This window comes from Miniopterus natalensis, chromosome 11 (assembly GCF_054644295.1).
Source record: "Miniopterus natalensis isolate mMinNat1 chromosome 11, mMinNat1.hap1, whole genome shotgun sequence".
Lineage (NCBI taxonomy): Eukaryota > Metazoa > Chordata > Mammalia > Chiroptera > Miniopteridae > Miniopterus > Miniopterus natalensis.
Window position 1 is genome coordinate 32,216,511 of NC_142091.1, and position 27,582 is coordinate 32,244,092.

General features: G+C 41.7%; 1 protein-coding gene across 2 annotated transcripts in view; it reads left to right on the top strand.

The window, feature by feature from the left end:
• The window catches only part of DLG2 (discs large MAGUK scaffold protein 2), a 1,615,022-nt gene extending 1,600,521 nt beyond the window's left edge, over positions 1–14,501 (top strand). For both annotated transcript variants that reach the window (XM_016206846.2, XM_087821627.1), the window contains 4 exons: positions 1,156–1,328; positions 3,494–3,603; positions 8,866–8,957; positions 10,929–14,501. In XM_016206846.2, coding sequence (XP_016062332.2) covers positions 1,156–1,328; positions 3,494–3,603; positions 8,866–8,957; positions 10,929–11,035 — 482 coding nt within the window. In that variant the 3' untranslated portion in view covers positions 11,036–14,501. The remainder of the gene's footprint in view (positions 1–1,155; positions 1,329–3,493; positions 3,604–8,865; positions 8,958–10,928) is intronic.
• The last annotated feature ends 13,081 nt before the right edge of the window (positions 14,502–27,582 follow it).

A 27,582-nucleotide genomic window follows, 5' to 3' on the forward strand; every position in this document is an offset into this window, starting at 1 on the left:
AAAAAAAAGAGAGAGAAAGAAATACATGTTCATTGTACCAAACTTTGAAATGCTAAAAATCAAGTTAAAAAAGACAATAAAAAACATACAGAATCCCACACAGTACCCAGAGCTAACATCACTGCTAATATTTGTTAGATTTCCATCTATTCATTCTATATGTGCATTTTCTTCTGCAGTTAGGTACATTTTAGATATATAGAGTATTTTTTTTGTTTACATTATTTAAAATTTTATATAAATATTTTAAATATTATGTTATTAAGCATTCTTCCTTTATGGGTATTTTTATTTTTCTCTACTTTTCATTATTATGAATTGTAATTAAATGTTAAACTTACTTATAACTTATAAAGTAATATAATTAAACATCTTTAAGGATAAAATTGTATGGTTTGATAATTTTTAAGATGGATTCCCAGAAATAGCATAGCTAAGTCAAAGATTGGAAATATATTAACATTTTTTGTTTATATTGATAGTTTGCCCTTCACTTCTTACAAAGAAGTTTAGCTGCATCTAGCCCAAATTAGAGTTGATGACTTTCAGTCCCGCCTTAACTATGATCTAATTTTATATCTTTTAAAATTCTTGAATATATTTATACTCTATGTCCATTTTTTTTCCTGGTTATATGACACATTTTCTTGCTTCATTGCTTGTCCCATAATCTTTTATTGTGTGCTGGACATTGTGATGCTACATCATTGAGAGTCTGGATTTTGTTATTTTTTTTATATATAAAATGTTAAGATTTTACTGACAGATCAGCTTCTTTCAGTAATGACTTGGTGAAGATGAGTCTAGAGTAACCTTCCAAAATGTAACCATTCTAAGGCCATGGACCTCTAGACTCTCCATTAAGAAATGAAAGTAGGGTAAATGTAATTCCCCTTATGTGTTTCTCTTATCAAGAATCACAGCCCTGCACTGCCTGTTGTCTGATGCTTGAAATTAGTTGTTCCATATATTTTGTCTAGTTTTACAGTTGTTTTCAGTAGGAGGCTAAGACTGGTACCTGTGACTATGTCATAGTCCTTCATATTACATATTTTTATGTATCTCTGTTGAGGGTGTGGTGAAGTAAATAAATAGAAAAGAAGTTTATGATTATAAATATATTATCTTAATTTTATTATTTTTTGCTTTATTAAGATACCACAAGGCCAAAGCGTGACTACGAGGTGGATGGCAGAGACTATCACTTTGTCATTTCCAGAGAACAAATGGAGAAAGATATCCAAGAGCACAAGTTCATAGAAGCTGGCCAGTACAACGACAACTTGTATGGGACCAGTGTGCAGTCTGTGAGATTTGTAGCAGAAAGGGTATGTTCACCAACCATCTTACACCTCCCCTGCAGAAGGGTCCCAGGTGGCAAAATGCATACTTTGGTCATTACTTTTTCCTGATTGCATTTGTAAAGTTTAATTAAATATTCCTTTTAAGACCTCTAAGTAAAGAATCACTTTAGAGCATGGTTGTTAATCCTTGTTCTAATCTCTGGCTGGCTGACTTGAGGGAGAAAGGATGGAGTGTAAACCTAAAGGCATTTAACAGCTTGAGGTTCTTGAAGATTCCCTTTGTTCTTGACTTTGGTCCCAGTAAGCAACTGTGAATTTATTAAGGAAGCTTCATTACTCTTGATGGTTTAGGTCAGCATCCTTTTTCTTAGCAGCAGTTAAGTCTTATCTCCCTGAAAACTTAAGATCTTCATGATGGGGGGATAGATAGATAGATGGGAGGACTGCCTAGCCTGCTGCTGGGAAAAATTCCAGCTTAAAGAAGTGTAGCTGCTGTGATTGCCTCCATTAAGGGACTGGAAGAGAGGAGAACATTCCAAAGAGAATAGGATAGGAAGTCACTTGAGTGTAGCCTTAAGATATGCCTACAGGGAGGTCCTGATCTGTGAACAGAGAATTAATTTCATAAGAGGAAAAATAAGTATTTAAGAGCCAATTATATTTATTATATAATTGATATTTGTTGGGTCGAATTCATTTAATACATCCCCCCCCCCCCCATTGATGTAGTGGTACAAAAACTAAATAAGAAATTTTAATGTCTGTCTAAGAATACACTAAGCGGCTGTACCCATTTTCCTCTCTGTCAAAAGTTAGTTTCTGTGAGCTGTATCAAACCGTTTGTAATGGATCTCCTGGATAATTGCATTTATTCTGCTCCTTGAACATGTGGATACAAACTTTGTTAACTTGAACTGCTCTGGCCGGTGGATAACTCAAATAGCATTTAGAAGTTTTAATTTTATGTGGCCGCTGCACTTCAGACAGCAAACTCGGAATCTATTACTTAAGTGGTTTAAGTAATCTATTACTTAAACCATCTCAGTGCGTTTCTCCAATTATAAGAGCTCAGGTATTCGTGGACTCTGTTCATTTTCACTTAAATATTATAGATGAGTTTTGATTCCCTATTGTTGATTTAGAACTGTTTCTATCTGCATAATATGCTGTTTCTCTTCTTGTGTAAAGTTCTTCTAGCATCAGGGTAATGAGGCCATTTCTCTTCAGGAGGTAGAATATGATGTGTGGCAAATAGATCTACTTTTCCAGAACTACTTTATAAAACAACTCCTTGCAACGGAAGCCAAGTTAAATGAGGTGTGCTATAATGTAATAGGGTTTCTGTTCGTTAACAAATAAGAAATTTACATACCCTGGGCAAGCCTCTGTCTCAGCATTTAAGATACATTATTTAAGGTAACTCGTGTGTGTGTGTCCTCTGCTAGACTGAGCACATCAAGGTCGGGATACATATGAGCACTCAGCAAATACTCATGGAATTATTGTAAATTCACACGGTTAGCATTCCTTCAAATTTACCATCAGATGGTGAAACAATGAGGTGTCTGTTTATTCCAACAAGTCTATCGGTGCCCAAGACTTGCGTTTCCGAGACATTGGGCAAGTTCATTAATGGTTCTAAGACTTAGTCTTCTCTTCTGTAGAATGTGGTTGATTACACTTACCTCATAGATTTGGGAATTTCTTCTCAACAGTTGTCTTCGGAGATGATTTTCGAGCTTTACGAGAGTAGACCCAGTCACATGGCTACATACCTTCTTTGTACAAAATATCAGCTATTTCTTGGGGTGATGGGTGCACAATGCAGTGTGCAGATGATGTTTTATTGAGTGGTATGCTTGAAACCTGTATGGTTTTGCAAACCAATGTCACCCCACTAAATTCATTTTTTTTTAAAAGAAAAGAAAAGAAAGTTAACTGAGATAACACATGTGGAATGTCTATCCCAGTGGCAGACACTTAGTAAGGGAGTAATAAATATGAGTCATGGCAAGCATTCAGTGATGACCTGTGTATCAACTTTTACTTATGCTTTGCAGCGATCCTTCTCAACCCTTAGAAATCCATTATCCCTTATCTTCTCCTAAAACGCACATTATTTTTAGTGGATGTTGGATTATATTCATTTTTTCTGGATTAACTCCATATTTTTCTTCTCTTTCTACCAGGGCAAACACTGTATACTTGACGTATCAGGAAATGCTATCAAGCGGTTACAAGTTGCCCAGCTCTATCCCATTGCCATCTTCATTAAGCCCAAGTCTCTGGAACCTCTGATGTAAGTGGAGGCCACTGGAGGCCTTCATCTGGCCCCCTGTTCCATATGACACAGTACATCATTAACAGCTCTGTCACAAATGCTTACAAATGGGAAGTGCCATTGTGGATTTTTTTTAAAGCATTCCCTTTTCTTAAAGCTGTATTCAAGTTTTTTGAGCCACTACAGACATAATGTCAGTAATTTCTTAAAATGTCTTCACTAATGTTTCTTGACTTTTATTTTCATTTCACAAGTTGTTTTGTGTGTGTGTGATTGTTTTGTTTTGTCGTCAGGTTGTTTTGAAGGTAGGTTAATTTAATTTCGTTTAGTTGTTTGGTTTTGTTTACCAAATGATACGTAGCGTCATCTTAGAATTGTTTCTTATTTCTGAGAGCAGTTCAGCTGGTAAATCTTTTTAAATGTGTGGGTTTTTATAGAAGGAGCGCACAATATTTTAGACTCTTTTCATTGGCATTTCACTTTGCTGTATCGTATAATTCTTAAGTTCCTTAATTAGAACCTCATGTATATAGACCACTATCCTTTATAGGGCGTTTCTTCATGGCTTGGCAGTAAAATATCTATTAGTTAAACCAACAGCTCCATACTTGTGCACATTTATGAACAAGGGGAAGAAAATGCATGATTTTTTTATTTTTAATTTCCAGAGGACTTCTAAAATATCTTCCTTCGAAAATCACTAAACAAATTAAGCAGAAATTCCTAATCTGACTATAAAGTAACACATTTCCTTTGGCAGTTTGATAGAAATTGTTGGCATTGCTTTATAGACAACTCCTGTACAAAAATGAGGTAGCAGAGCAAAGAGGCTAAGAACAGGGAGTTGAGAATTGATCAGGCCAGGATTGGTTCTTTGCTTTGCCAGTAATCAGTTCTGTGACCTTTTGTTCCTCACCTCTAAACTAGGTACATTAAGGACACGTACCTTGCCCAGCCAGCATAGCTCAGTGGTTGAATGTTGACCCATGAAGCAGGAGATCACAGTTTGATTCCCCGTCAGGGCACATGCCTGAACTGCAGGTTCGATCCCCAGTAGGGGGCATGCAGGAGGCAGCAGATCAATAACCCTCATCATTGATGTTTCTCTCTCTCTCTCCCTCTCTTTGAAATCAATAAAATCATACTTTAATTGAAAAAAAAAAAGAACACTTACCTCATAAGAGCTAGCGTAAAGGTTAAACAAGATCATTAATGTCAAGTTCTTCATACGGTCTTTGGCATAGGGTAAGCACTCACTAAATCATAGCTATTATTGCTATGAAATATTTCAAGCTCCTTTATTATAAATGGAAGAAAGCTATTTGATCATCTTAAAACACATAAACAGCATAGTACCTTTTCCAAGAGATCACAAGAGTTCATGCTAGCGTGTCTGTCGCAAATACGCCTCCCTTTGGGCCTCAAGACCTCAGAGTATTTGACAGGGTGCAAGAGTCAACCACAAAGTGCTGGAAAACAGTGTTCATGGGCAGATCAAAGAAATGACTTACTCCCAGAGGTGAAAGCAGTTACTCACAGAGGATATGGGCTAACTGTCCCGCTGTCTCCTCTGAGGAGGAAGAAATGAAGCGAGCTGCAGTAGCAGGAGGTGTAGCCTAAGAGAATTAAGTTAAATGCATAGGAGATCTCTGGGGAAATTGCCAGAGCTATATCTTAAAATCAGACTATATTCTCATCAATAAAGGATAGATAAAGTTTTTATCAGGATGTAAAAATAAAATCAGGAAGTTGCTGAAAACTCAGCCCCGATCATTTAGGTGTTAAATTTTAGCATAAGGAGCTTTACTCGTAGTTGACACATGGAAAAATATGTGTTAACAATAAAATAATGGTTCTCAATCATATCATTCCTGATAGCATGTATTAAATTTCTCCTCATGTAGGAAGGATACTGTGTGGAGTATTGCACAAAGTGAATTAAGCAACCACAAATTTCATTATGTAAAAGTAATTTATAATCTGTAAAGAGCCTCATAAATTTTATTAGCAATGCTAACATTAATAAGAAGAAGAGAAAAATGGCCCCGGCATCCTGGGAACAGCATCTTAAGAGCCTGTTTCATAAATAGAAAAGTAAGTTTCACATCGTCAGCCCGCAGTGGGATGAATGGCTCCCCAGGAAGTGAGGCCTGAGGGAGAAACAGCAGTTGCACATTTGGTTCTGTGTGATACTGGGAGACAGTCCCATCTGGTGCTCAGTAGGAGAAGGTCTACTTCCTCCCACAACTATGAGATGACTTATTTGCTTTTGCCTTAGGGCATTGTCACAGCCACTTATCACCAAGGAAAATTAAACATACTGAAGGCTGGATTCCTCCTGAAGATGGTGAATCTGACAGAAGTGACTGCAGGCCTGTCCATAGGTCCCCAGAGCAGTAGTGGTGACATTCCAACCAACGTGCCCTTATTCATAAATGTAGGATGTTGACTTTCCAGCTCAGTCTCTTCCAAGGGTTTTACTTCAGGAGCAAAGCTGTCCTGAGTTGCCCACTCCCCGGGAGGAGCGAAGGCTAGGTCAGCTGGAAAGAGAGCGTGGCAGCTGTCACAGTCAGGCACTGATACCTCATCACACTCATTATTTCTCAAGTGCATCTTCCACATCAAACCACCCAGCTTATTAGCACACACATGGCTGACTCTCCAGAGAAGCATGAAATCAAGGGTGTGCAGGAAAGAGATGTTCTTTATATAGTGTGCTGCCTGTGACTTCTGTCCCTGCCCCACTCCATGGCAGTGAGAAGCTTTCCTGTGTCTCTTCACCTTGCCAGCCCAGTCTGCTCTTACCTTCTTGCTCCCATGATGGCCTGTGTTCACTTCTGTCTTCAACTATCATATAATTATATTTGTTTGTCTAACTGTCCATTCATTCATTTATTTGTTCAATGTATTGAGTCAGGTCTCTGCCCTCAAAGAACTCATAAGCTAGGCAAAAAGACCCCCAAAAATTCACATATTAGAAAATTAAAAACCTAAATTCAGTCATTGCTACAAAAAGTGCAAGGGGAATTCAGAGAAGACAGACCAGCATGGGCCAGGAAAGCGAAAGAAGATCCCGGGCTACATGATTTCTTGACATCTAGAGCCAAACACTGTCTTTCTTTGAAATGTATTCCTTGGTTTAGTCCAGCATCTTCTGCACCCAAGGGTGACAGTCAGTCACAGCTTCTAGGGCTTTGTGCTGTTTGGGAGGAAGGCCATAGATACCATCCCTCAGGATGAGATGAGTTTACTTCAACAGCCAATTCCCACTTCTTTCTATGGCAGCCACCAGCATCGTGTCCAGAATCATGTTAATGTCTGACTTCAGTTTTTTTGGTGTGTTTTTTTCAAATAAGTGTCTTTTGAAAGAAAGTCTTGGTATAATGGAAAGTCTGTTTGACTAAAAATTCGTTTAAAAAAAAACCCAAAAAGTTCAAGTTCTTGCATCAGACTTACTCTTTATTAAATGTACAATCTTAGGCAAGTCTCTTTACTACTTCAAGCCTCAGTTACTTGCTCTGAAAAAAGGAATTGACAAAGATCACATGTTCCAGACTCAGGCCTCTGGCTTCCTAAGCGGCAGGCAATGGCAGCATTGCTTTGGAAATTCTCCCCGCCCGTGATGCATCCCGATGGCCCGACTAAAACGGCTCTGCTCTTGGCTGGACTTCTCTCAGCCCGGCGCAGCCACACTGGTATTCTTGTCATGATCGCAGGCAATGATTGGTAGTCTTTGATTAATAAAATGTTTTTTATTTTAAAAACATAGAAAGATAAAATAATTTGCATTTAATAAATGCAATTTGGTAGGCAAAAAAGAAAAAAAAAATTAACATCAGAGGACATGGGGGGGTAAAGCTGCCCCTGGTGAGGAATCAGTAGATCAGGTTATTTTCCATTTTTCTCTCACCTCAATTTGCCCTTGAGAGTAGGTTGGATTTAAATATACTTACAATGATTAAGTATCACTTATATACAGGTAATGATACACCAATGGTTGACAGACTAACGGAAAGAAAGGGACAGAGAATCTTGGGCATAATTTCTTTCCAGCCCGTTCTATCCGAACAAAAATAAGCACATTGAGCACTGGAGATTCTTCCTTAGCAGGCTCCTCTATCCTGGCTCACTCTTTGATATTACTTGTTTACAGTCTATTTGAAAATATTTTGGTCCCAGAACTTTGGATTGTTACATTCCTTCTGTGTTCATTTTCATTCAAGGCTTCTTCAGCAGCTCCTTGAGATACCATCTGATTATAAAAACAAGAAGTTCAGGGCCCTGGTTGCTACAGACATGCCTTATCATTTGTGAAAGCTGAGCAGTAAGAGCTACAGAATGCCTTTCAGCCTGAAAGATACACCTGCCTGCCCAACCAGAGTGGCTCAGTTTGTTGAGCGTAGTCCTCTGCACCAAAAGGCTGCCAATTCAATTCCCGGTCAGGGCACCTACAGAAGGCAACCAATCTCTCTCTCTCTCTCTCTCTCTCTCTCTCTCAGCATGTCCTTGGGTGAGGATTTAAAAAAAGATAGACATGCCTAAGGGGATTGTCACCCCTTGTATAATTCTTTGGAAGCGCTCTCTGTTTCTCCACTCCACATGCACGTTGAAGACAAGCAGCAGCCCTTGGGAAGAATGGAGGAGTCTAGAGGTCAAAGCCTTCTGAGGGGTCAGGACCTGAGAACAGTCAAGTCATGTTCTCTCAGATGTAATGAAGTCCAAAATACCGTGATACACCTTCCCTTCTGGCCCTCTCTCTCCTCCCTCTGACCACCTCTGGAAGATTTTGTTCAATTCCACGTTTAAGAGAGGTCAAGAGAGACTAAAATAAAGTCCAAGGAAAGGGGACCAGGACGATTAGGATTCGGAAATCGTGTCCAAGGAGAGAATAGACGATAGTAAGACAGTTTATTCTGAAGGAGTGGATACCCCAAGGCACACATGAGGGCTTGATGTCAATACCCTGCTGCCTGTCGTGGAGGAAGTTTAGGCCTACCCTGTGGGACTGCAGAGGGCAGAACAGGGACCAGGAATCAAAAGCAGACAGACTCTGTGTCCACCCAACATGGGACCGAGAGACTGCCCACTGAGAGAGTGAGCTCCTGGGGGGAGTCCTCGCTGCTAAAATTATTCCAGCAAAGAGGACTCCCAAATGAAGACTAGGAAGCTGCCGCTAAGATTACACTAGGCTTCCTGCAGGATCCACTTGTGCCAGACATTTCATTTTTCAGGGTTTGGATAGTCCCTGTGCTTTCTAATACTAAACCCTCATTTTCCCAGGGAGATGAACAAGCGCCTAACAGAGGAACAGGCCAAGAAAACCTACGATCGTGCAATTAAGCTAGAACAAGAATTTGGAGAGTATTTTACAGGTAAGTTCTTTTTTTTTTAAATTTTTTTTCCAATTACTGTTGACATACAGGGTGGAGCAAAAGTAGGTTTACAGTTATTCTTATGGAAGTATTATACAATAATTAATAAATAATAATATAAGAATAAACTCTGTGTTTCATGTGCTCACAACTGTAAACCTGCTTTTGCCCCGCCCTGTACAATATTATATTAGTTTCAAGTGTGCAACATAGTGACTAGACATTTATATAACTTACAAAGTGATCACCATGATAAGTCTAGTACAGGTAAGTTTATTTACCCTTGAACTGTGATAAAGGACATTAATTGCCTGGCATTTGGCATAAAGGAGGGCCTGGGATACCTGGGTCCTAAAACCTTTCTGCCAAGAATCCCTGGCTCCCCTCTGCTTTACCCATGTGCTTCGGACTCTGGGTTCTCCCTGCTCTGAATGCAGCTGCAGCCAGCTTCCAGGTTCCCAGCGGCCCCATCCAAAACCAGGGACGCCAGATGCCATTGAGCTACCTCCTGCTATTAAGGAGAGTTTAGGCATTGATACTTCATTAAACTATTCCCTGATATCAGCATGAAACTTGAGAAAGAAATTTTGAGGACTCAAAATGTGCAGGATCCAAAGCAGCCACTCTTAAGAAGCAATCGCGGGGCCTGCACCCTCAGTTTCAATGACCTGGAGGTCTGTCTCCCATTAGAACATGTGAACGAGGGTCTTGAAATACTTCCTTGTGTTTCAATTAATTCCCTGTCGAGCAAAACATTTCTTTTCAAATATTTCCTTGGAAACATGAAGTTTGAGGAAGGAAGATTTTCTTGTCTTGGGTATCCTGGATTCTCTCTCATGTATTTTCATGGAACACTGATCAAATCCAAAGAGTGAGCAGCATTTGTGGAATTTGCCTTACAACTGATAGTGTGAAAACAAGAACTTTCCTCCTGACTTACCTTATGTGAAGTTAGATATTTTATTTTTTACCTTGCTCAGAATAGAAAAATACCAGTGGCGTGGCAGTATGCAAATATGTTGAATTGGGTAATCTTAAGTAAAATTTCTATCAATAACAAAGATATGAGTTATATTTTATTCTAAAAGAGCATAGAGGTAGGACCATCAAATCAAAACAATGTATATTTGGCAGTGGCTTAGATTCAGGAGTAAAATATAATAATCAATATATTCTGAAGACTGTTTTTGAAAATCTAAACCATGTCTCAGTAGCAATTTATTTCTAAGTCCTACTGTCATAAGGGTAGTACTGACATGTCTTAGAGATCTAGCTACAAGATAGCTTTTGTTCAAAGGAGATAATAAAAGATACTTACATCAAATTCTATGACAAAAATTAAACCTTACCACAATATGGGTATCAGATGGAATTATATAAAATAGATTTATATCATGAGGGATCATATGCAATAAAGCCCCTACCTGAAATGGAAAAATATATATACACACACTCACATCTACTCTAAGTGACTTTGTATTTTAGGTAATACACAGTTTAACAGTTTGTTTGTTTCCTCCTATTTATGTTTCTTACAGGTACTTATGGTATTAAGATATTCCCAATATGAATATACAGGGTAAAATTTTATTTTACCAGATTACTTGGAGAATGAATGGGATGTCCTTTTAAAGGTTTGGGGGTTGAGGAGGTTAACTAATGCCTAGCTCAGGGTCTGGCCCACAGTAGACACACATAAAATGTAAATAAATGACTGATTCATTGTCCAGAACAACAGACAAACAGGTAGAAAGTAGAAAGACTGTGGTGCGTTTATTGCTGATCCAGAACCTGCCTTGAAAGCATTTATTTCAACATTGATGTGACTTTGTTTAGGTGAATTTTCTGCATTGTCCTATTAGTGAAAAGTAATGTTAAGCTTTCTGATGAGCTTGTCTGTCACAGATTTGAGCTTCTGCTGTGTGCTGGATGATTGATTCCTAACTATGCATGTGTTTGCTTTTCTTTTAGCTATTGTCCAAGGAGACACCTTAGAAGATATATATAACCAATGCAAGCTTGTTATTGAAGAGCAATCTGGGCCTTTCATCTGGATTCCCTCAAAGGAAAAGTTATAAATTAGCTACTGCACCTCTGACAATGACAGAAGAGCATTTAGAAGAACAAAATATATATAATATACTACTTGGAGGCTTTTATGTTTTTGTTGCATTTATGTTTTGCAGTCAATGTGAATTCTGATGAATGTACAACACAAACTGTGTGAAGCCATGAAGGAAACGGAGGGGCCAAAGGGTGGGACAGAAAAGACACTGCGGTGCGCAGGAAGGCTTTGGTTTGCTCAAGGGGCCAGGCGTAGGGATGAACCTCTGACGGGCTTGGTGCCCGAGCCGGGCAGCCTCCTCACCCAGCAGATGGCCAGAGCTGACTTAGCTGCTGAGCTCTCTGTGTTTTTTGCTTTAAAGAAAAGTTGCCAGCACTTGAACTTCACCAACCTTCCCATTACCCACATCTGTAATTGGTCCACTTTGAATTTTATAACTATGCACATCCTTTGATTTCTTAACAAGCAAAAGAAAGAAAGAAGGAAAAAAAAAGAAAGAAAGGAGTCCCTTTGGAGACGGCATAATATCAGGGAAGGATATGCGTGTAGTTTCTTTGACTGGCACCTACAAAGACGAGCATTTTATAAAATTCCTGAGTGTGTGGAGGACTGACCTTACTGGGAAGAGGGGATTCCACCTGAGGTTAGCTTTATGATTGTTTATTGTCTATTTTGCCATTTATAAAGTGAAAGAAGGCACTAAAGAGAATAATTTATACAATAAAAAATATATTAAATGTATAGAAACAAATTTCTATAGGTTAAAAAAGTTTTGTGAAATATTTTGTAAAGACTAACTAATGGAAAGAGTAACTGTATGCACTGTCTGCCGACCATCAAATTCAAGAACTGTAAGTTGCACTCTCCCTTCTGTTGCCAATGATCCACTAAGAGCATCTGAGTTCCTTCAAAGTCTGACACAGGCTTCTCCCCACTTACCTCTCATGACCTCCCTTCCCTATTAGTGATACACTTTCATGGAGCACATCCCTTAATGAGTTGCCCTCTTGGATATTTTTGGAAGACATTTGGTTAATGCATTTTTAAGCTGATGGCTTTCAGAGACCAACTCATGCAAACAAGCTAAAGGGGAAGTTTTTGGCTTTTCTCTTGTTACACAACCTGGGCCTGCCATGCAAATAGCTGAATGACTTTGTTCCTAGTTACTTATATACAGTTCTTAAAGGATCATTTAGTATTTTGGCGAACCACGAGTAATTAGGACTTTTTTTTTCTTTTGTCTGTTTTACAAGTAATTGAAGTTTTATAACAGCCGGAGATGGTATAGAGTCATGGAGAGATCTGTTCCAAGATGCACTATTTCTTTGAGGAAGAGAGAGAGAGAAGGGGATTACCTGGTTGGGGGTGAGAGGTGCAGATTTGTTTCTGTGTACAAGGCAGAGATAGAACCATAAGGAAAGACAATTAATGACTTTGAGCTCAATCAACTAAACTGCCTTTCTTGAGGGTGGCACCTGGACCAAGTTTATTTTTTAGAAATTATAATAATGATGATTAAAAACAAAAATCATCCCTCCTGAAGCCTATATCCTACCTTAGAGCTGATGGTGACATTAACTTTGCTTGTTCCCAAGGTGTTTAGAAAGAGACTTTCCTGTGATCTCAATAACCACTCAACTCTGGGTTCTATGCAGGCCCAGACTAAGCCCCATCGCCTTATTTCTGGGGTACATCCAGACCTGGCAGGGATTCTGCCACACTGTGCAGCAAACCAGCATGCAGGCTGGGGTGGAGAGCAAGAGAGAGAGTCATCTGCAGTGATGGGGCTTCTTCATAATAAGAACATCGCAGCTCAGAATGAGAGTCTCTTTCCAAAAGCAGGCAGTGTTCATCTTACACTAAATACCACTCTCTGTCTGGCCGCAGTCACCAAAACAAACACAAAAAAAGCAAAATGATGCATCTACCTATAGTCTTGAGGCTGCCTTTGCCAATGAAAGGGCTGGCAGTATATTTTCCCCTCTGATGAAAGTTAAATTTCTGGAAACTTCTTTAGATTGCTCAAAATGTTAAAGACATGGATCACATTTGCCATTCGCCAGTTTCAGGTCAAGGTCTACTTTCATCAATATTGCTCCCAGAACTTTTCTGCCACCAGAATGCCATTCCTGATCCCAGCTCTATCTTTAGGCCACCATGATAACTTCTTTGGTTTCTCAACTGAGCATGCAACCATTTACTTAAAGGACTGTCATTAACGAGTAGATGTTTCCGCGGGTCGTGTGATGTGCTTTTCATTTAATATTAAGTATTGTTGTGGCTGAGTACAATCAAATTGAACCACCAACCCTTGGTTTTGTAGTAATATAATTATTTATTTTCCTAGTGTAGATGCTTTCAGATTAGAATTGGCATTTGCACTGATTTTTTTATGTAGATTTATATAAATATATATATACATATATATTTGCTTGAAGAATCACCAAGCAAATTGGTGAGAGGATCTTTTCCTATAGAATTTACACCTCCATTTGTTGTGTTGTCTTGCGCTTCCCAATGTTGAGGTCTCCATGGCTCCAGTGACCCGGTGTATTTTGCAGCAAACCTGACGACTGGTATGGAAATGACAGGAGAGTTACCCAGATTACATCTGGTGCAAATGCACTTGGAGACTGGGGCCAGACTGGTGCTAACACTGCAAACTTTGTCCGGAGCTCTCTCCAATCTGAAGGCTTGCTGGGGGCGCAATGTCACCTTCACACGCTGGGCCCTTTCGGAAAAGTGCCAGATCGTGTCCCTGGTGCTATTTTTCATGCTCTGGTACAATGTGTAGCACCACAGGGGTCTCAGCTTTACCAAATTCAAAATCCCATTTGTCAGCTGATTGCAGGGGCATTTGTAGTTGCTCTTCTCCCGTGGGATTTGTTGGCCATCTCTTTGCAGGCCTTTTCTCCCAGCCCCGAGTTCTTGGGTTGGCTCTGTGTTCAGTGAGCCCACCTTTATGAAGCTGCACTCAGGTGCCTGCGAGCTGTCTTAGATCCCTCTGCCGGCCCTTCAGGACTCCAAGCCAGGGGCACGCTCTCCACGCCTCTGGCTCTCGCCTGTGGCTCTTTCTCATTCCCCCTCCGCTCCTGCTCCCCCTTTCTCTTTCTAGCTCATTCCAAAGCTCTTTTTGTGTACCTCTCCTTTCATCCTCCCTCCCCTTCTCTAAGCTGTTGACTTTCCTACAGCCCTCCTTGACTCCCTCCGCTTTACTACCCGTCTCTGCCTGTCTCTCCTTTATTCTCAGTCTCTTTTCCCTGCTTATTCCTCTCTCCCCCCTTCCCCTGTCCTTCCTCTTCTTCTCACATCTCCAATTCCCTCTTCTCCCATACGCCACTTCTTAATTTTTCTGTCCTATAAGGGCTCATGGCTGATTCAGACAGCAAGTCCATAGGCTGGACTAATGACACAAATACTTTGGGTCACCGTTTCACCTGCGCAGCCCAGCAAGCAGAGCCGAGCGGGAGGCCCTGAGCTGCAGCAGCTCCAGCTCGCCTCGCCCGCCCGCCCGCTGCCCGGCGGCCACGCGCCCTGCTCTGGGCCCCGCGGCACCTGGGGCCCCTCTGCCGGAAGCCCGGGCCAAAGCGAGCCCACTCCCAGCGCCTTCCCGTGGCTCTAGGGACACTTCCTTTCAATAAAGGCAGGCTCTGGCTCCAACAATTATTCTGACAGCAAAACTCTTCTTTCTCATTGAAGCCATGCCATCGCCTTGATTTGGAGAGAGACATTGCCCCCCCCCCCCATTCATTAGCTTTATTTTCCCCATTTTTATGTGAAGCCCCCCTGCTTTTCAGCTGGTGACTGCTCTGGTGAGACTGAATGGACTTGCTGGTGAAATGACATCTCTTTGTTCCTGTCTCGGTCCTACCTAAATTCCTACAAAAATATTTAAGTCAAGGACTCAGGCTAGTTCCTAAGTTTATAATAGTAATTTGTCACTCCTAGGGGGGAAAAAAGGGGACATTTCCTTTAAAGCATGTGTAGTACCTCCTGTGACAACTGATTGGCCAGAGAACTCCCGAGAGAATTCTGTGGCTGTACATTTTACTTATGTGTACGTATGGTATGTGGGGTATGTCTGTCATGTAGCACATACTGCACTGGGTATGAATGAGTGTGGGTGGAAACCCACGCACGCTCCAGTCTGTAAATATCCTTCCTCACTGAAAACTGTGCTTTGGAAATCATGTCTTGTACAGCTGTGCAGTTTCTTGTAGCAGCTGAGGACAAGCCGGTGGACGATTCAGACAAAGCTCATCTAAAAGAGAGAATTCAGAATCTCCCTAGCAACTCATGAGGACAGACAGCCAAATGGCAAGGCTGACTCCCAACGGGATGGCAAACTTTTCTTCTCTCCTTTTTGAATTTGTGTTTCCTAAGTGTGTCTTAACTTCTGAGTGCACCAGGCTGTACCCGTTCGAGCCTTTCAATGCGACAGTTTTGTGCTTCTCTCTGACAGGGTGTTGCTCCGTGGAGCTGTAGTGCAGGATGGGAGGGAGGGAGGGAAGGAGGGGAAATACTCCTTGCCCAAGCTGGGGTTTACGGAGACACTGCACAGCTTACACTCCTGTTAAGTGTAAATATTCGACACTTCCATTCCATTTGTGTAAAAAATAAAGCACACACGATTATAAAATCAAGATGTATATTTCATACTCAGTGTGTCCTTGCATTTTTGTTGCGTTTTCAGCTCTCAGCGGTGGCCCCGTTGTAAAAATGCTTGATAGAGAGGTTATAAACATGTCACGGCTTTATTATAAGATATAAATATTAAAACAGTTTACACTTTATAGCAAATTCTTTTCTCCCAACGCATAATTTCTCTTATTTCATGAAGAATAGAATCGTTCATTTCTATCTTTATCCAATTTTTCTGATTTTGGAACTGAAGTGTAGTTAGAGTAGGCTTGCTCTGACACTCCTCAGAGGAGCTGGAAGTGGTGTTTTTGCTTATTTTTAAATATTTTGTTACCATCTTGCTCGCTTTTAAGCAGGATTTTGCCTAGAGCTAACAATGCATTAAAAGAAAGATTTTTTTAAAGACCCTCACATCTATATAAAAAAAAACTAACTCCCCAGTTTCAAAGTTGTGAGATTCCAGAAGATACTAAGAATGGAGAAGAACCTTTTTGTCTCATCGGATACTTATGATGCAAAGAAAGTTGCAAATTGGAGACGTGTCACTCTATGGATAGGACGCTGAGGGTGAGATATTCCAGCTCTGATCTGAACATACCAAAAATAGCCAGGTTTGAGAACCTGAATCTGCCCGATGACGTTCCAAATTTTTCCTCCCAAGTTAATAACTGCTTTGTCATATTGACATTTAGGCAGCACAAGTCTGGCAGCTGGAGGACCAAGATGAATTCCTCTGTGAAGGGGTGAAATTCCACCATCAAAGCGATCGCTTTGAACAATGTTTTGCTTCGTGCTAAACTATCCAATAATTGGATCAGCCATTCAGGAAGCCAGAGCTGTGGGTCACACTGCCTTGCCCATCACCTTGAGCCCACAGCAATCTCCACCAGAGGTCCCGCCGCTGTCCCTGATGCTTGGTGACAGTGGGCAGTGACATCATCTGCAGTGTGAGAAGGTGTTGATTGAGGCTGTAAGCCGAATGCAGACCTCACATTTCTACAGTTAATCAATGTTTAACACACAGTCTCACCAGGTTTAATATTAATGGTAACACTATGCAACAGCCAGATTCACTCCAATAATGGGGGGGGGGGGGGTTAGAAGAGCTTTTGACATTTTTGTTGTTGTTTGAAAGGGAGAGAGGGAGATGGCCTGGCCAGGCAGGGTGTGGCTCAGTGGTTGAGCATCGACCTAGGATCCAGGCGATCGGGGTTCGATTCCCGGTCAGGCCACATGCCCAGGTCATGGGCTCGATCAATGACTCTCTTATCATTGATGTTTCTGTCTCTGTCTCTCCCTCTCCCTCTCCTTTCCTCTCTCTGAAACCAATAAAGATATATTTTTTTAAAAAAAAAGAGAGAGAGGGAGAAATATCAATGTGAGAGAGAAACATCTATTGGTAGCCTCTTGAACGCTCCTTGATTGGGGATCGAACCTGCAACCTGGGTATGTGCCCTGACTGGGAATTGAACCTGCCACCTTTTGGTGTACAGGATGACGCTCCAACCAACCGAGCCACCTCGCCAAGGTGCTTTTGACTTTTCTTTATGTCTTATTTCTATGTATGTAACTGTTTAAAACATGATCACTCTAGGAGTCCCAAAAGCTAGAAATGGACTGAATATCTCTAAACCTAAGAGGACTTAACTACAAATCCATGGTTTTTGTAGATACTCTGACACTAAACATATATAGGTTCAGAATTTAAAAGCCTCAGTGGGGCACAAAGCTAAGGGGAACCACTAGAGGGGCCACCAGCTTTCTCAGCACAACCAGAAGCACAGTCTTTGAAGTTGTCAGGGGGACAATGTTTTCTCTGGGTCTGGACTGCTGGGTCGCATGACCCCATTTGTTGTTCTCTGTGACTGACCTTTCCCTTAGGAACATCCAGGAGTCACCACTGCTATGATGAAACCAATCTCCTCTTCCAAATGTTACAGCCCGAGTCAAGTCCAGGCTTTGTCCCTAATACCCCTTAGCACAGTTGGGACAAAGCTAGAGTCCTTGGTCAAACTTTGCTAAAGACTGGGGATAACAAAAGGGAAATAAAAGATAATTGGATTTAAGGAATGAGCTTAGTGCCCAGCTCCTGGCCAGCTGCTGTGACAAAAGCCATCTTTCCCCCACCATCCAGGGTCCCTCAAACACAGCTACACCTGATGTCAGAACCTTGACTCCCTTGTAGCAGACTTGAGGTCCTGTATCCATCATCCTATGACAGCAGCTGCAGGTGAAAAGTGCTTGCTGTTTCCATCCCTCTTGCTCCCACATATTGTAATTCAAGTAGGAGTGAGTCACTGTGGATAACTTGGATGACTCTTTAACTATAAAGTCCCCTTACATGCAGATTTTGATGTAGTGGATGTGAGGAGGAGGCAAGAGCCTGGGTGATGCTGGCATTGGAGTGACCAGGCTCTAAACTGCTGCAGACCACCCACCAACAGGTCATAGACCAGCATTCATGTTAATGAAATCAAAATTAGAGTGCCTCACGTGTAGTAAGGATAAATATTGTTTCATGTTGTTTGTGCTGGGTATAAAATGTATTTTTGGACCTGCACTCAGTTGGCTCCAAGGGGCTACCTCTCCTGCTGAGAACTGCTTCCTAGCTTTTCCTCTCAAGTAATAATTTTAGAGTCGCACAAGCCAATGCACAGACCCTCTTCACCCAACTGAGACAGCTAGGAAAACTTGAAACATCCACCTCACACCTAAAGATGACCAATACCTAAAGCAAGGTTCCAAACTGGAGAAAAGCAACTGAAGAACTGATGGCTCTTTCCAAAAGTCAACGCAGACCTGTTCTTTTCAGTTTCCCAAGCCCTGGCCCACCTTCTGCACAAGGGAAATCAAAATCTTGAATTTAATTTGCCACAGTCTTTTATTTGATTATTTTAAGATTCTAGGTCAAATTAGCATGGCTTCATTACTCATGGCTTTATACATTGTATGTTGCTTAGTCTTTTTTCTGTACTAAAATAACTTCTCTTTTGCCAAATTAATTTCTACAATTGGCATTAAAAAACTGGAGGTATTCTTGCAGATGAGAAAAAAAACTTCAAGGACAAATGATTTGCAACAGACTTCACAACTAATACAGGCTCATCAGTAGAATATCACTTGTCTAAACTACTCAGAGGCAAAACAACAAGGAGTGAGAGAGGCATGGTTCTCTCCCTCCCTCCTGCTTAAGGCCTGTCTTCCCGAGTCTGGTTTCTAATCTTGTCTGGACCATTGACTTTGGTGACATCTGCTCCTCCAGGCTTCAAAAGGGTGACTTGTGTGAAACTGCACAGCAGAAAGCTAAGATCCAAACAACAAGGTATAGATTTTATTTTAGCAAAATACAATGGACTCTACTTCCATCTGAAAGAAGGGAAGAAAAAAAAATATTTGTTTTGAGGGGGGCAGGTATTAAAGATCTTAAATTCCCTGTGGCTCTAAATAGCTAATTATAATTAAGAGTTCCTTAGTTGCAGATTTAGAGTCCCTCAAAGAGAACAGTTGATTTCTATTCAACAAAAATATGAAACCAACAAATTAAAAGCTTGAATCTTAATTGGATTGTTTGATTTTCACAGGCTAGTCCTGCATCTTTGACATTCTTAGTAATCTCTCTGCAGAAATTCTGTGTGTCACATGCTCCTTCATCGGGCAGATCTGATATGAATAACCCCCAGCTGAAGAACATTTCCTCCCTTCACCTTTCCAAACCAGCTTCTTCTTACAGTGCAGCCAACAAGTCTGGCTGCAAGGCCACAGTTCTTTTCCTTAACAATTGGTGGTTTGGTGTTTGACTATCTGAAATTCTTCACAGTATAAAGTTATAGGAATGTGTATCATGTTTTAAATTTGGGGTCAATCAACACATTAAAATATGGAGTATTTAAACCAACATTTCATGCAAAGAAAGGCTAGCTAGCAGTTGCTTAATTTAAGAGGCCTTGCAAAGAAAACATTTGCATTAAAGCTGGCATTTTTTGTTATTTATTTATCTAATTGTCATTTCTTACACAGTTAGTGTAAGAAAAGTAAGCAATAAACACCTGGTTGGATCCAGGCTTTATTTAGACGCTGCAATAAAGAAATAAATGCACAGGGCGCAGCCTGTCTTCTACAGAATGCAAGCCTCATAGCAGAGAAATTTTTTAAAAAGGTAAAACACAGAAACTTTAGAACAGACTAGTGAGTGCATAAAGATTTCAAATGAGTGACCTTGATAGCTGAGAGTCAAACACAGGCCTGTCCATGATTTACCCCATTGCTCACACCCTGGGAAGAACCTTTAGGGAGTCTCTTCGCTGGCATTCCTGAATCTGTCCTGTAGTGTGAGCCCCAGGCAGTTGGAATTCTTTATTATCATGCAAGTGCCTGACACTGAGCTTTCGACTGCACAGGCATCCACTTCAAAGTCAGCTATTTCCGACAAACAAGTTTGCCAGCTACACAACTAGATAGGGAGCCAGGCTTCAAGTCACTGAAGTTTCCTTTGTTTTAGAGCTCTCCGGATGGCTTAGGTAACTGTCCTTTTGGCAACTTGTTTTTCCCTTTCCACACTTTAATTCCCATTCTTATGTTTTATATCCCTAATAAAGAATAAACCTGTAAAGCCCTAGTCACTCCACCCTCGACCCTGATAAAAGCAGAACCCTGGGCCCGTGTTCTCGCTGTCTCAGTCTCTCCCTCTCTCTCTCACCCCCATCCCTTGCCCCACAACCTCTCTTTGTGACCCCAGGCTTGCGTGTACCCTCCAGGATCTGTAATAAGTAATAAACCTTGTTTTTTCAGTTTCCTGATGGCCATTGCTGAGGGTGTCTTGCAATCATAATAAGAACCACAAGGGTCAGTTCAACTACAACATAGATTTCGAAAAGGGAGACATCTGTGGAGGCTCTCTGAGGGCCCAGGTAAATGCCCCCAGGCATTTCCAGCTGATAGCACTATAGCTGAGATTGGCAAAAAACAGATCCCCACCCAATCCTATTGGCTACCTGACTGCCCTGCCTATATCCAGCTTTGTTGCCTGGGAGAGAGCTTAAAATGACAAAAGCACAGACCAGCGGGGCAGGTGAACAAAAGGGAGGGAGGGGCCCAGTAAAATTGGTGTGAGATATAGAGGTGAGTGTATTCCAGAACTGGTATGCCTAATAGGAGGCAAGAATTTCAGGAAGCAGGAAACAACTTGGACAGTTGGTCAAGATACAGGACAATCCCTATGCTCGTGGGAGAATTGGGGAGACAGACAGTTTCTGTTTGCTCGGCAATACACGAAATATTGGATGCATCCAAGATCTGCTTCAAAGAACAACGGTACAATGAGACCTTCTTTTCTCTGCTTACAATTTGGGGCATTTAAAACACATTCCTTAGAACCATATGCATAGTTTTATTCCCTTGGAAGTGGTGGTTTCCTGGCCTGGAGACTTAAATCAAAAACATTTGATTACGAGGTAAGTTAAAAACAGCTTTTTTTAAAAAAAGAGTAAATGTGGATCCTAAACCTATGAGGTATGTATGTCCCTGTTTCTGCTTTTACCTTCTACTCAAGATTCATTTTAAGAAGATTTAGAAAGAGTGGTGGTTGAAAAAGAAAATTATGTTATAGGCCTGTAATTGCTTTGATATTTTACAGAATTAATTCTTAGTTATGTGGTATCAGGCATGACCTTGATATTGAAACCACAGGTAATCTCCAAATCCCTCTTTAGTTAATCACCTTATATCCCTGAAGTTTTGGCCAGAGCCTCAGAGACAAAGGCCAACATTGTCAGATATGTGTCTCAGAACTTCTCCCGAGTGAGGGACTGGTGCAAGGTGATGAATTACAGGGTGCAAAGGAAATGAGACAGGGTAATGAGACAACTGTGAGTCTGCCCTCATCGACATTGTATATTTCTCCCAATAATCTGAAGCAAATCACAAGAAGAGAATTCTAATGCTGTCCCCAGTCATTGGTTTGCCAAAGTTGACCCCTTATGACACTAGTTTAATGAACACGGAGAACATGCTCTGTGTATGCTGGGACAGGAAATCTGTTTCGTTATTATGTTCCATTAGACAAAAAGCAACACAGAGTGGTGGCAAGGGCTGGATTTTGGTGCCAGATTACCTGGGGAGCCAGCTTACCTGGAGAGCCTGCAGAGCATTATGTGTGTGCTTCATGTCACCCTCCCCTCTGTTAAGGGCTCACAGAAGTCTCTACAGCACTGACGTGGGCATCCACCCAGTCCTGGGCATCCACGGATGGCAGAGTACCACCTTCTCCTCAAAATGTGTTCTGGGACCAGAGGCACTAGCATCACCTGAAGCTTGCTGGAAATACAGAATTTCAGGCTCCATCCCAGATCTACTGAACCAGAATCTGCACTTTGACAAGATTCCCCAGTGATTTCATGCTATTAAAATTTGTCACACACTGGTTTACAAAACCAAATCAACTGTGAAGAAAAGGACATTGGAAAAAATATTTCCTTATCATCAAGAAAGTGAGTTACTAATTATGATGTTGAAAACAGAAAGCAAATTGCTGAGGAGACTAGACCTATTTCCTGTAGTATGCAAATAGCTTGGTGGCATCACCCTTAAATGTAGGAACCCAGCCTGTCTGAGTACTCCAGAGTGGAGGGTGATTGCAAAAGCCAACAGAGAAAGCCCTTCATCCATGTTTAAATCCAGGACTGATGATTTCCACTGCACCGACTGAGGAGGCAATCGGCATGAGCCTCTGAGGATGACAAAGTGACAGTCCAACATCATGGGTAGTAGTAACGACTAGGGACCAGCAGGCCTGAGTTCACATTGCCACAAGCATTCAGCAAGTCTTCGCTGTCATTATGTTTATTCACACCAGGTGAAAGAGACAAGGCCATTTTCCTCCCCAATTTAGAGGTGAATAAATCTGGGTTTGGGGAAGCGGAGACTCCCTGAAGGTCGAAGGTCCACAGGGCTGCCATCAGAGCTGGATCTCAAGCTCAGGCTTCAGCTTCTCTCATTCAGTGTCCTTAACAGCAGACAGGCTCCTGTGAATGCTAATTAAGGATCTGATTTGGAGCAGTGATTACCAGAAAGGGGCCAGATGGACAAGCAGACAGTCATCTGCCTCCTACCTGGGTCACCTGCCCCCAGGTCCCTCATTAGGAATGAGTCACTCTGTCAAAGGCAAAGATGGTACCAGGAAAGAACCTCTCTGCAAGCAGGGATGCAGGAATTGGCTTATCAAATGACATGACCAGAACTGAGGGACCAAGACCAAGAAAAGGAAGGGTTTTATGAGTAATAGGCTTTCTCAAAGTGAAGCTACAGCCCTATTTGGTAAGAGGAAAGAAAGAAGGAGGGGAAGGGGAAGATAGAAAGGATAGGGAGGAAGAAGCTATCAAGAACTTTCCCTGGGCTGGGCACAGGACCTCAGATGTATTATCTCAGGTCACCGTTGCCACAACATTGTGACAGGGGCCTTATCATCCCATACAATAAATAAACAGGCTTGGAATCCTGGAAGAAGGTCACTTGGTGGGCCAGGCACCCCATTTCCATTAAGAACTTGGGGATTGATCCCACCAAAGTAAAGCTCAATGACACAGCATCGTCAGAAAGGGACAACCAGAGCTCAGTTATCCCAAGCTGCCCTCTTTTTCTATTGGATATGTTGAAATCCAGGAGCTTCCACTGGGCCCTGAAAAGGGGAAGCAGAAGGTAGCTGAGTCTGAGAGCCATCTTTCCAACCATGTGATCCATTGTGGTGAGGGGTGACTCAGCAGAGAAGAATGGGTTCTACCTCACACCCCATCCCACCCCAACCAGAAGCCAATGGAGGACATGTAGAGGCTCAGTGGAGATTTTAAAGCCATCATTGATGAGGTGAGGTTGGCAGTTAGGAAGTAGTGGAGCTCCTCCCAAGCCTAGAGAGACCAGATTGCAGGTAATACCAGCTTTGACTTTAGATACAAATGCCATCAGGGCAAGCATCCCTCTAGTAGACAAGGAACATTGCCATGGAAACTGAAGACACTGTCATGGACACCAGAAAGGTCAGTCAATATCACATAAACCCAAAGAACCCTTCCTTTCCCACTGCCAAGAGGACACAGTAAACCAGATCCCTGTCCCACTCACCTAAAAGACATCTGTGGTCAGAAATCTGTGGGACAGATTTTTCACCTAAGGAGACTAAGCCTCGTTTAAAAGGAATGCTTGACAATATTGTAAGGGACTCGCTGTTTGAGATTGTCCTAAAATAAAATTAAATTTCATGTGGCAACTCTGATCCTTAAACTCCAACCAACTTAGTCAAGAAAGGAAGTGTTATGGAAAACTCTGGGCAGCTCACGGAGTTGAAGGTGGAGCTGCAGCCTGGGGTGGTGGTGGTGGTGGTGGTGGTGGAGAGAGGACTCTAACTGGTGAAAATGGAAGAGGAACAGCTCTCAAGGAAGGAGAGACAGGGACGCTGTTACTAGAAACAGTGGGAAGGGATGCTGAACAGGCAAATATAACATATGTTTACAGCTTTTCCCTTAGTAAGCAAGGAGGCCTGGTCCAGTAAACATTCATTCATTCATTCATTCATTCAACAACTATCTATTGAGCTGAGTAAACAGGGGCAAGACTACAAAGTTGAATCAGTCCTGGCCCCTGATCTCAAGAGCTAATAATCCAGTGGGAGGGGCCAACAGGAAAAGCTGTATCACCTTCCGGAAGGGCAGAGCAATGTTATGGGCAGAGAGCAGCTGCTGTCGTGACAATGAACGGAAAGAACGCCACTTCTCCACGGAGGTATCAGGAAAGCCTGGCAATGGATCAGTGCCTTGAAAGTATATTACTGAAAAAGAAAGGAAGGAAGGTATTTTGTTTTAAAAGGCAGAAGTATGAAAAATGCATAGAGGTGGAAAAGATAGCACATGATTAGGTAAATGCCAATAGCCAGACGTGGTCGTGTTAAAGAACAAAGTTCAACCAAGTAAATTTGAAGATCTAAGTGGCTTTATTAAGAATTGAGCAGCATTCCATCTAGCAACTAGGAGAGCACTCTGAGGGATTGCACAGAATGGAAGGTTTCCATAGAAAGAAGGGTGTGGCGGGGGAGTTCTTAGCAAAAGAAAAGATTATTTTTTTATAATTATTTTTTAAATATATCTTTATTGATTTCAGAGAGAGGAAAGGAGAGGGAGAGAGAGAGAGATAGAAACATCAATGATGAGAGAGTCATTGATCGGCTGCCTCCTGCACGCCCCCGACTGGGGATCAAGCCCGCAACCCGGGCATGTGCCCTGACTGGGAATCAAACCCCGATCCCCTGGATCCTAGGTTGATGCTCAACTGCTGAGCCACACCCAGCTGTGCCAGAAAATATTATTTTTAAACCAGGACATTTTGTGGAGGGTAGGAGAGAACAGCAAGGATTTTATCATGCTGATTGCCTCTAATTTTTGTGGGGGGCAGAGGTGGAAGGGGTCCACTAGACAGATTACCTCATTGGTGTTTACCAGAATATTCCAGAGTGGTTGAAAAAGATTATATTTCTGGTAAAGTTTGAAATTGCAATTAAGTCAGGTATTAAGTCTAGTTTTGGTATTATGTGGTAAAGTGATGGTTTTCTTTTTAACAGTTTTTGCACAGAATTCTTGATGAAATCTTGAAGATAGGAAGCTGAGAAAAAGGGACAGAAAGAGAGCATTTTAAATGTAAGGTAAGTGAGTGTAGCTTCATCCTGTAAATCTACTCAGTCTTTCAAAATCAGACTTGCATTTTGGAACGTTCACTCTGGCAGCAGTGTGGGGAATGACTTTGGGAAGGAAGAGACAGAAGACTCTAGCCTGTGGAGAAAAGAACAAAGGGTGAATAAGGCAATGTCAGAGTTGTTGGAGGACTTTTCCTCAGAAAAGGGCATTGGGAAGTGTACTAAACCCTCTGTAGCAGCCTATCAGAGGCCAGTTGATCAGCAAACATCCCAGATCTCTCTACACTTGACTTTTCAAGGGCTACAGTCCTATCATTATTTCCCTGGCTCTTCCTCACTAATCTCTCTTCTTGGTGGTTCACACCAACATGCAAACACACTCGGGTATCTCTCTCTCATCTCTAAAAATATTTTTGATGCCTTAGTCTACTGCCCAATCTTTCTATTCCCTTTTCTTAACAGGGGCTTCTATCCTCAGGTGCTTCTCATGGTTGCAATATAACCACTGTAGTTTCTACCATCTTGTCTGCCAGAGTGATTTATTAGTATTTTTAAATTGGATTGTGTTATCGTGGTCAGCAGTTAAACAGGCTTGAGCAGAGCAAGGATGATGGGCCAGGTACAGAAGGTCACCAGGATGGAAAGCCCTGGGTGCCTACCTAGCAAAGGAAAATCACAGGGTGGGACCTCACCCTCAGGGCCACCTTTCCTCCCCTAGCATATCAATCGTCAAGCAGTTTAGACCGACTGACCTTTCCTCCCTAGAGATAATATCTAAGCCTCAGTTGTATTTCAGCTCCAGGTCCAGAAAAGCAGAAAAATCAGACCAGGGACCCCGTGGCTGACCTCAAGATCAGCTGCACTAGATAATGACCCCCTGTCCTGGTGCAGACCAATCAACCAGTGAATACCTAGACCCTGAAAGGATACACTTGGAATGTTGCTGAATATTATGTGAGATCTTCCCCTGGGACCTCCCCTAAGATCTCCATCCTTAAAACCCTTAGGACAGAGGACCCAGCAATCTCTCCCTTGAGGAGCATGCCTGCCCCTTTCCTTTTCCCTTCCCCTCCGTGCCCCTAGGCGTGTTACCATTAGCTTCCTCACTCCCAAGCTTCCTTTACCTCTATAACTTGCTTCCTAAGCCCATTTATTCTAGAAATTAATTTTCTACCTCTGTGATTTACCAAATGAATGTTCTCTTACAGTTTGGGTCTTGACTCTGAATTCTTTCCTAGCCAGAACCCAAGTACAGCGGTTGCTGTACCCAGGTTTGGTCTGACCCCGGACCCAGTCCCCATCTAACACCCGGTGCCATTCCCTTCACCTACAACATTATCTCTATTCAAAATCCTACAATGCCTTCTTTTTTTTAAATCCTCACCCAAGGATATTTTTTCTATTGCTTTTCAGAGAGAGAGTGGAAGGAAGAGAGAGAGAGAACCATAGATGTGAGAGAGACACATCAATTGGTTGCCTGCCCCACACACCCTGACCGGGGCCCAGGATGGAGCCTGCAACTGAGGAATGTGCCCTTAGTTGTAATAGAACCTGGGACCATTCAGTCCATGGGTTGATGCTCTAACCATTGAGCAAGCCAGCTAGGACCCACAATGCCTTCTTATTGCGATATAAATAAAGTTTACTCATTAATAATTTTTATATTGATTATATGTTAAAATGATATATTGGATACATTGAGTTAAATAAAAATTATTAAAATTTGGAAAAAGAATAAACTCTAAACTCCTTACCTGGATTCTACATGACCCTTCCCTTGCTGAGCTCTCCAGCCTTCCCCTTACCTTATGCTGCAGGCAAATTGGTCTTCTGTCAGTTCACATTAAATTCAAATTCATTAAATTTTTTTGTCATGTTAGAAACTTGGCATTTGCTGTCCCTTCTGCCTGGAATGCTTCTCTCTCTGCTCCTCACATGACAGGCTTGTTGTAATCCTTCTTGGTTCAACTGAAATACCAACTCAGAGAAACATTCCTTTGTAATCTCGAAATAAGACACTGCTTCCCACTCTTATCTACCACAGCCCTGCTCATTTCTAATAGGGCACTGACCTGAGTTTGCAATAGTTGGCAAAAATTTTAGTTGCAAATTTATTATTAGTTTACTTGTATATGGTTTATATCCCTTCCAGACTATATACTCTATATATAGTATACTGCCTCCCACTCATTAGGTACTCAATAACTAAATGTTTGTTGAATAACTCATTGGATCAAAAAGGTAAA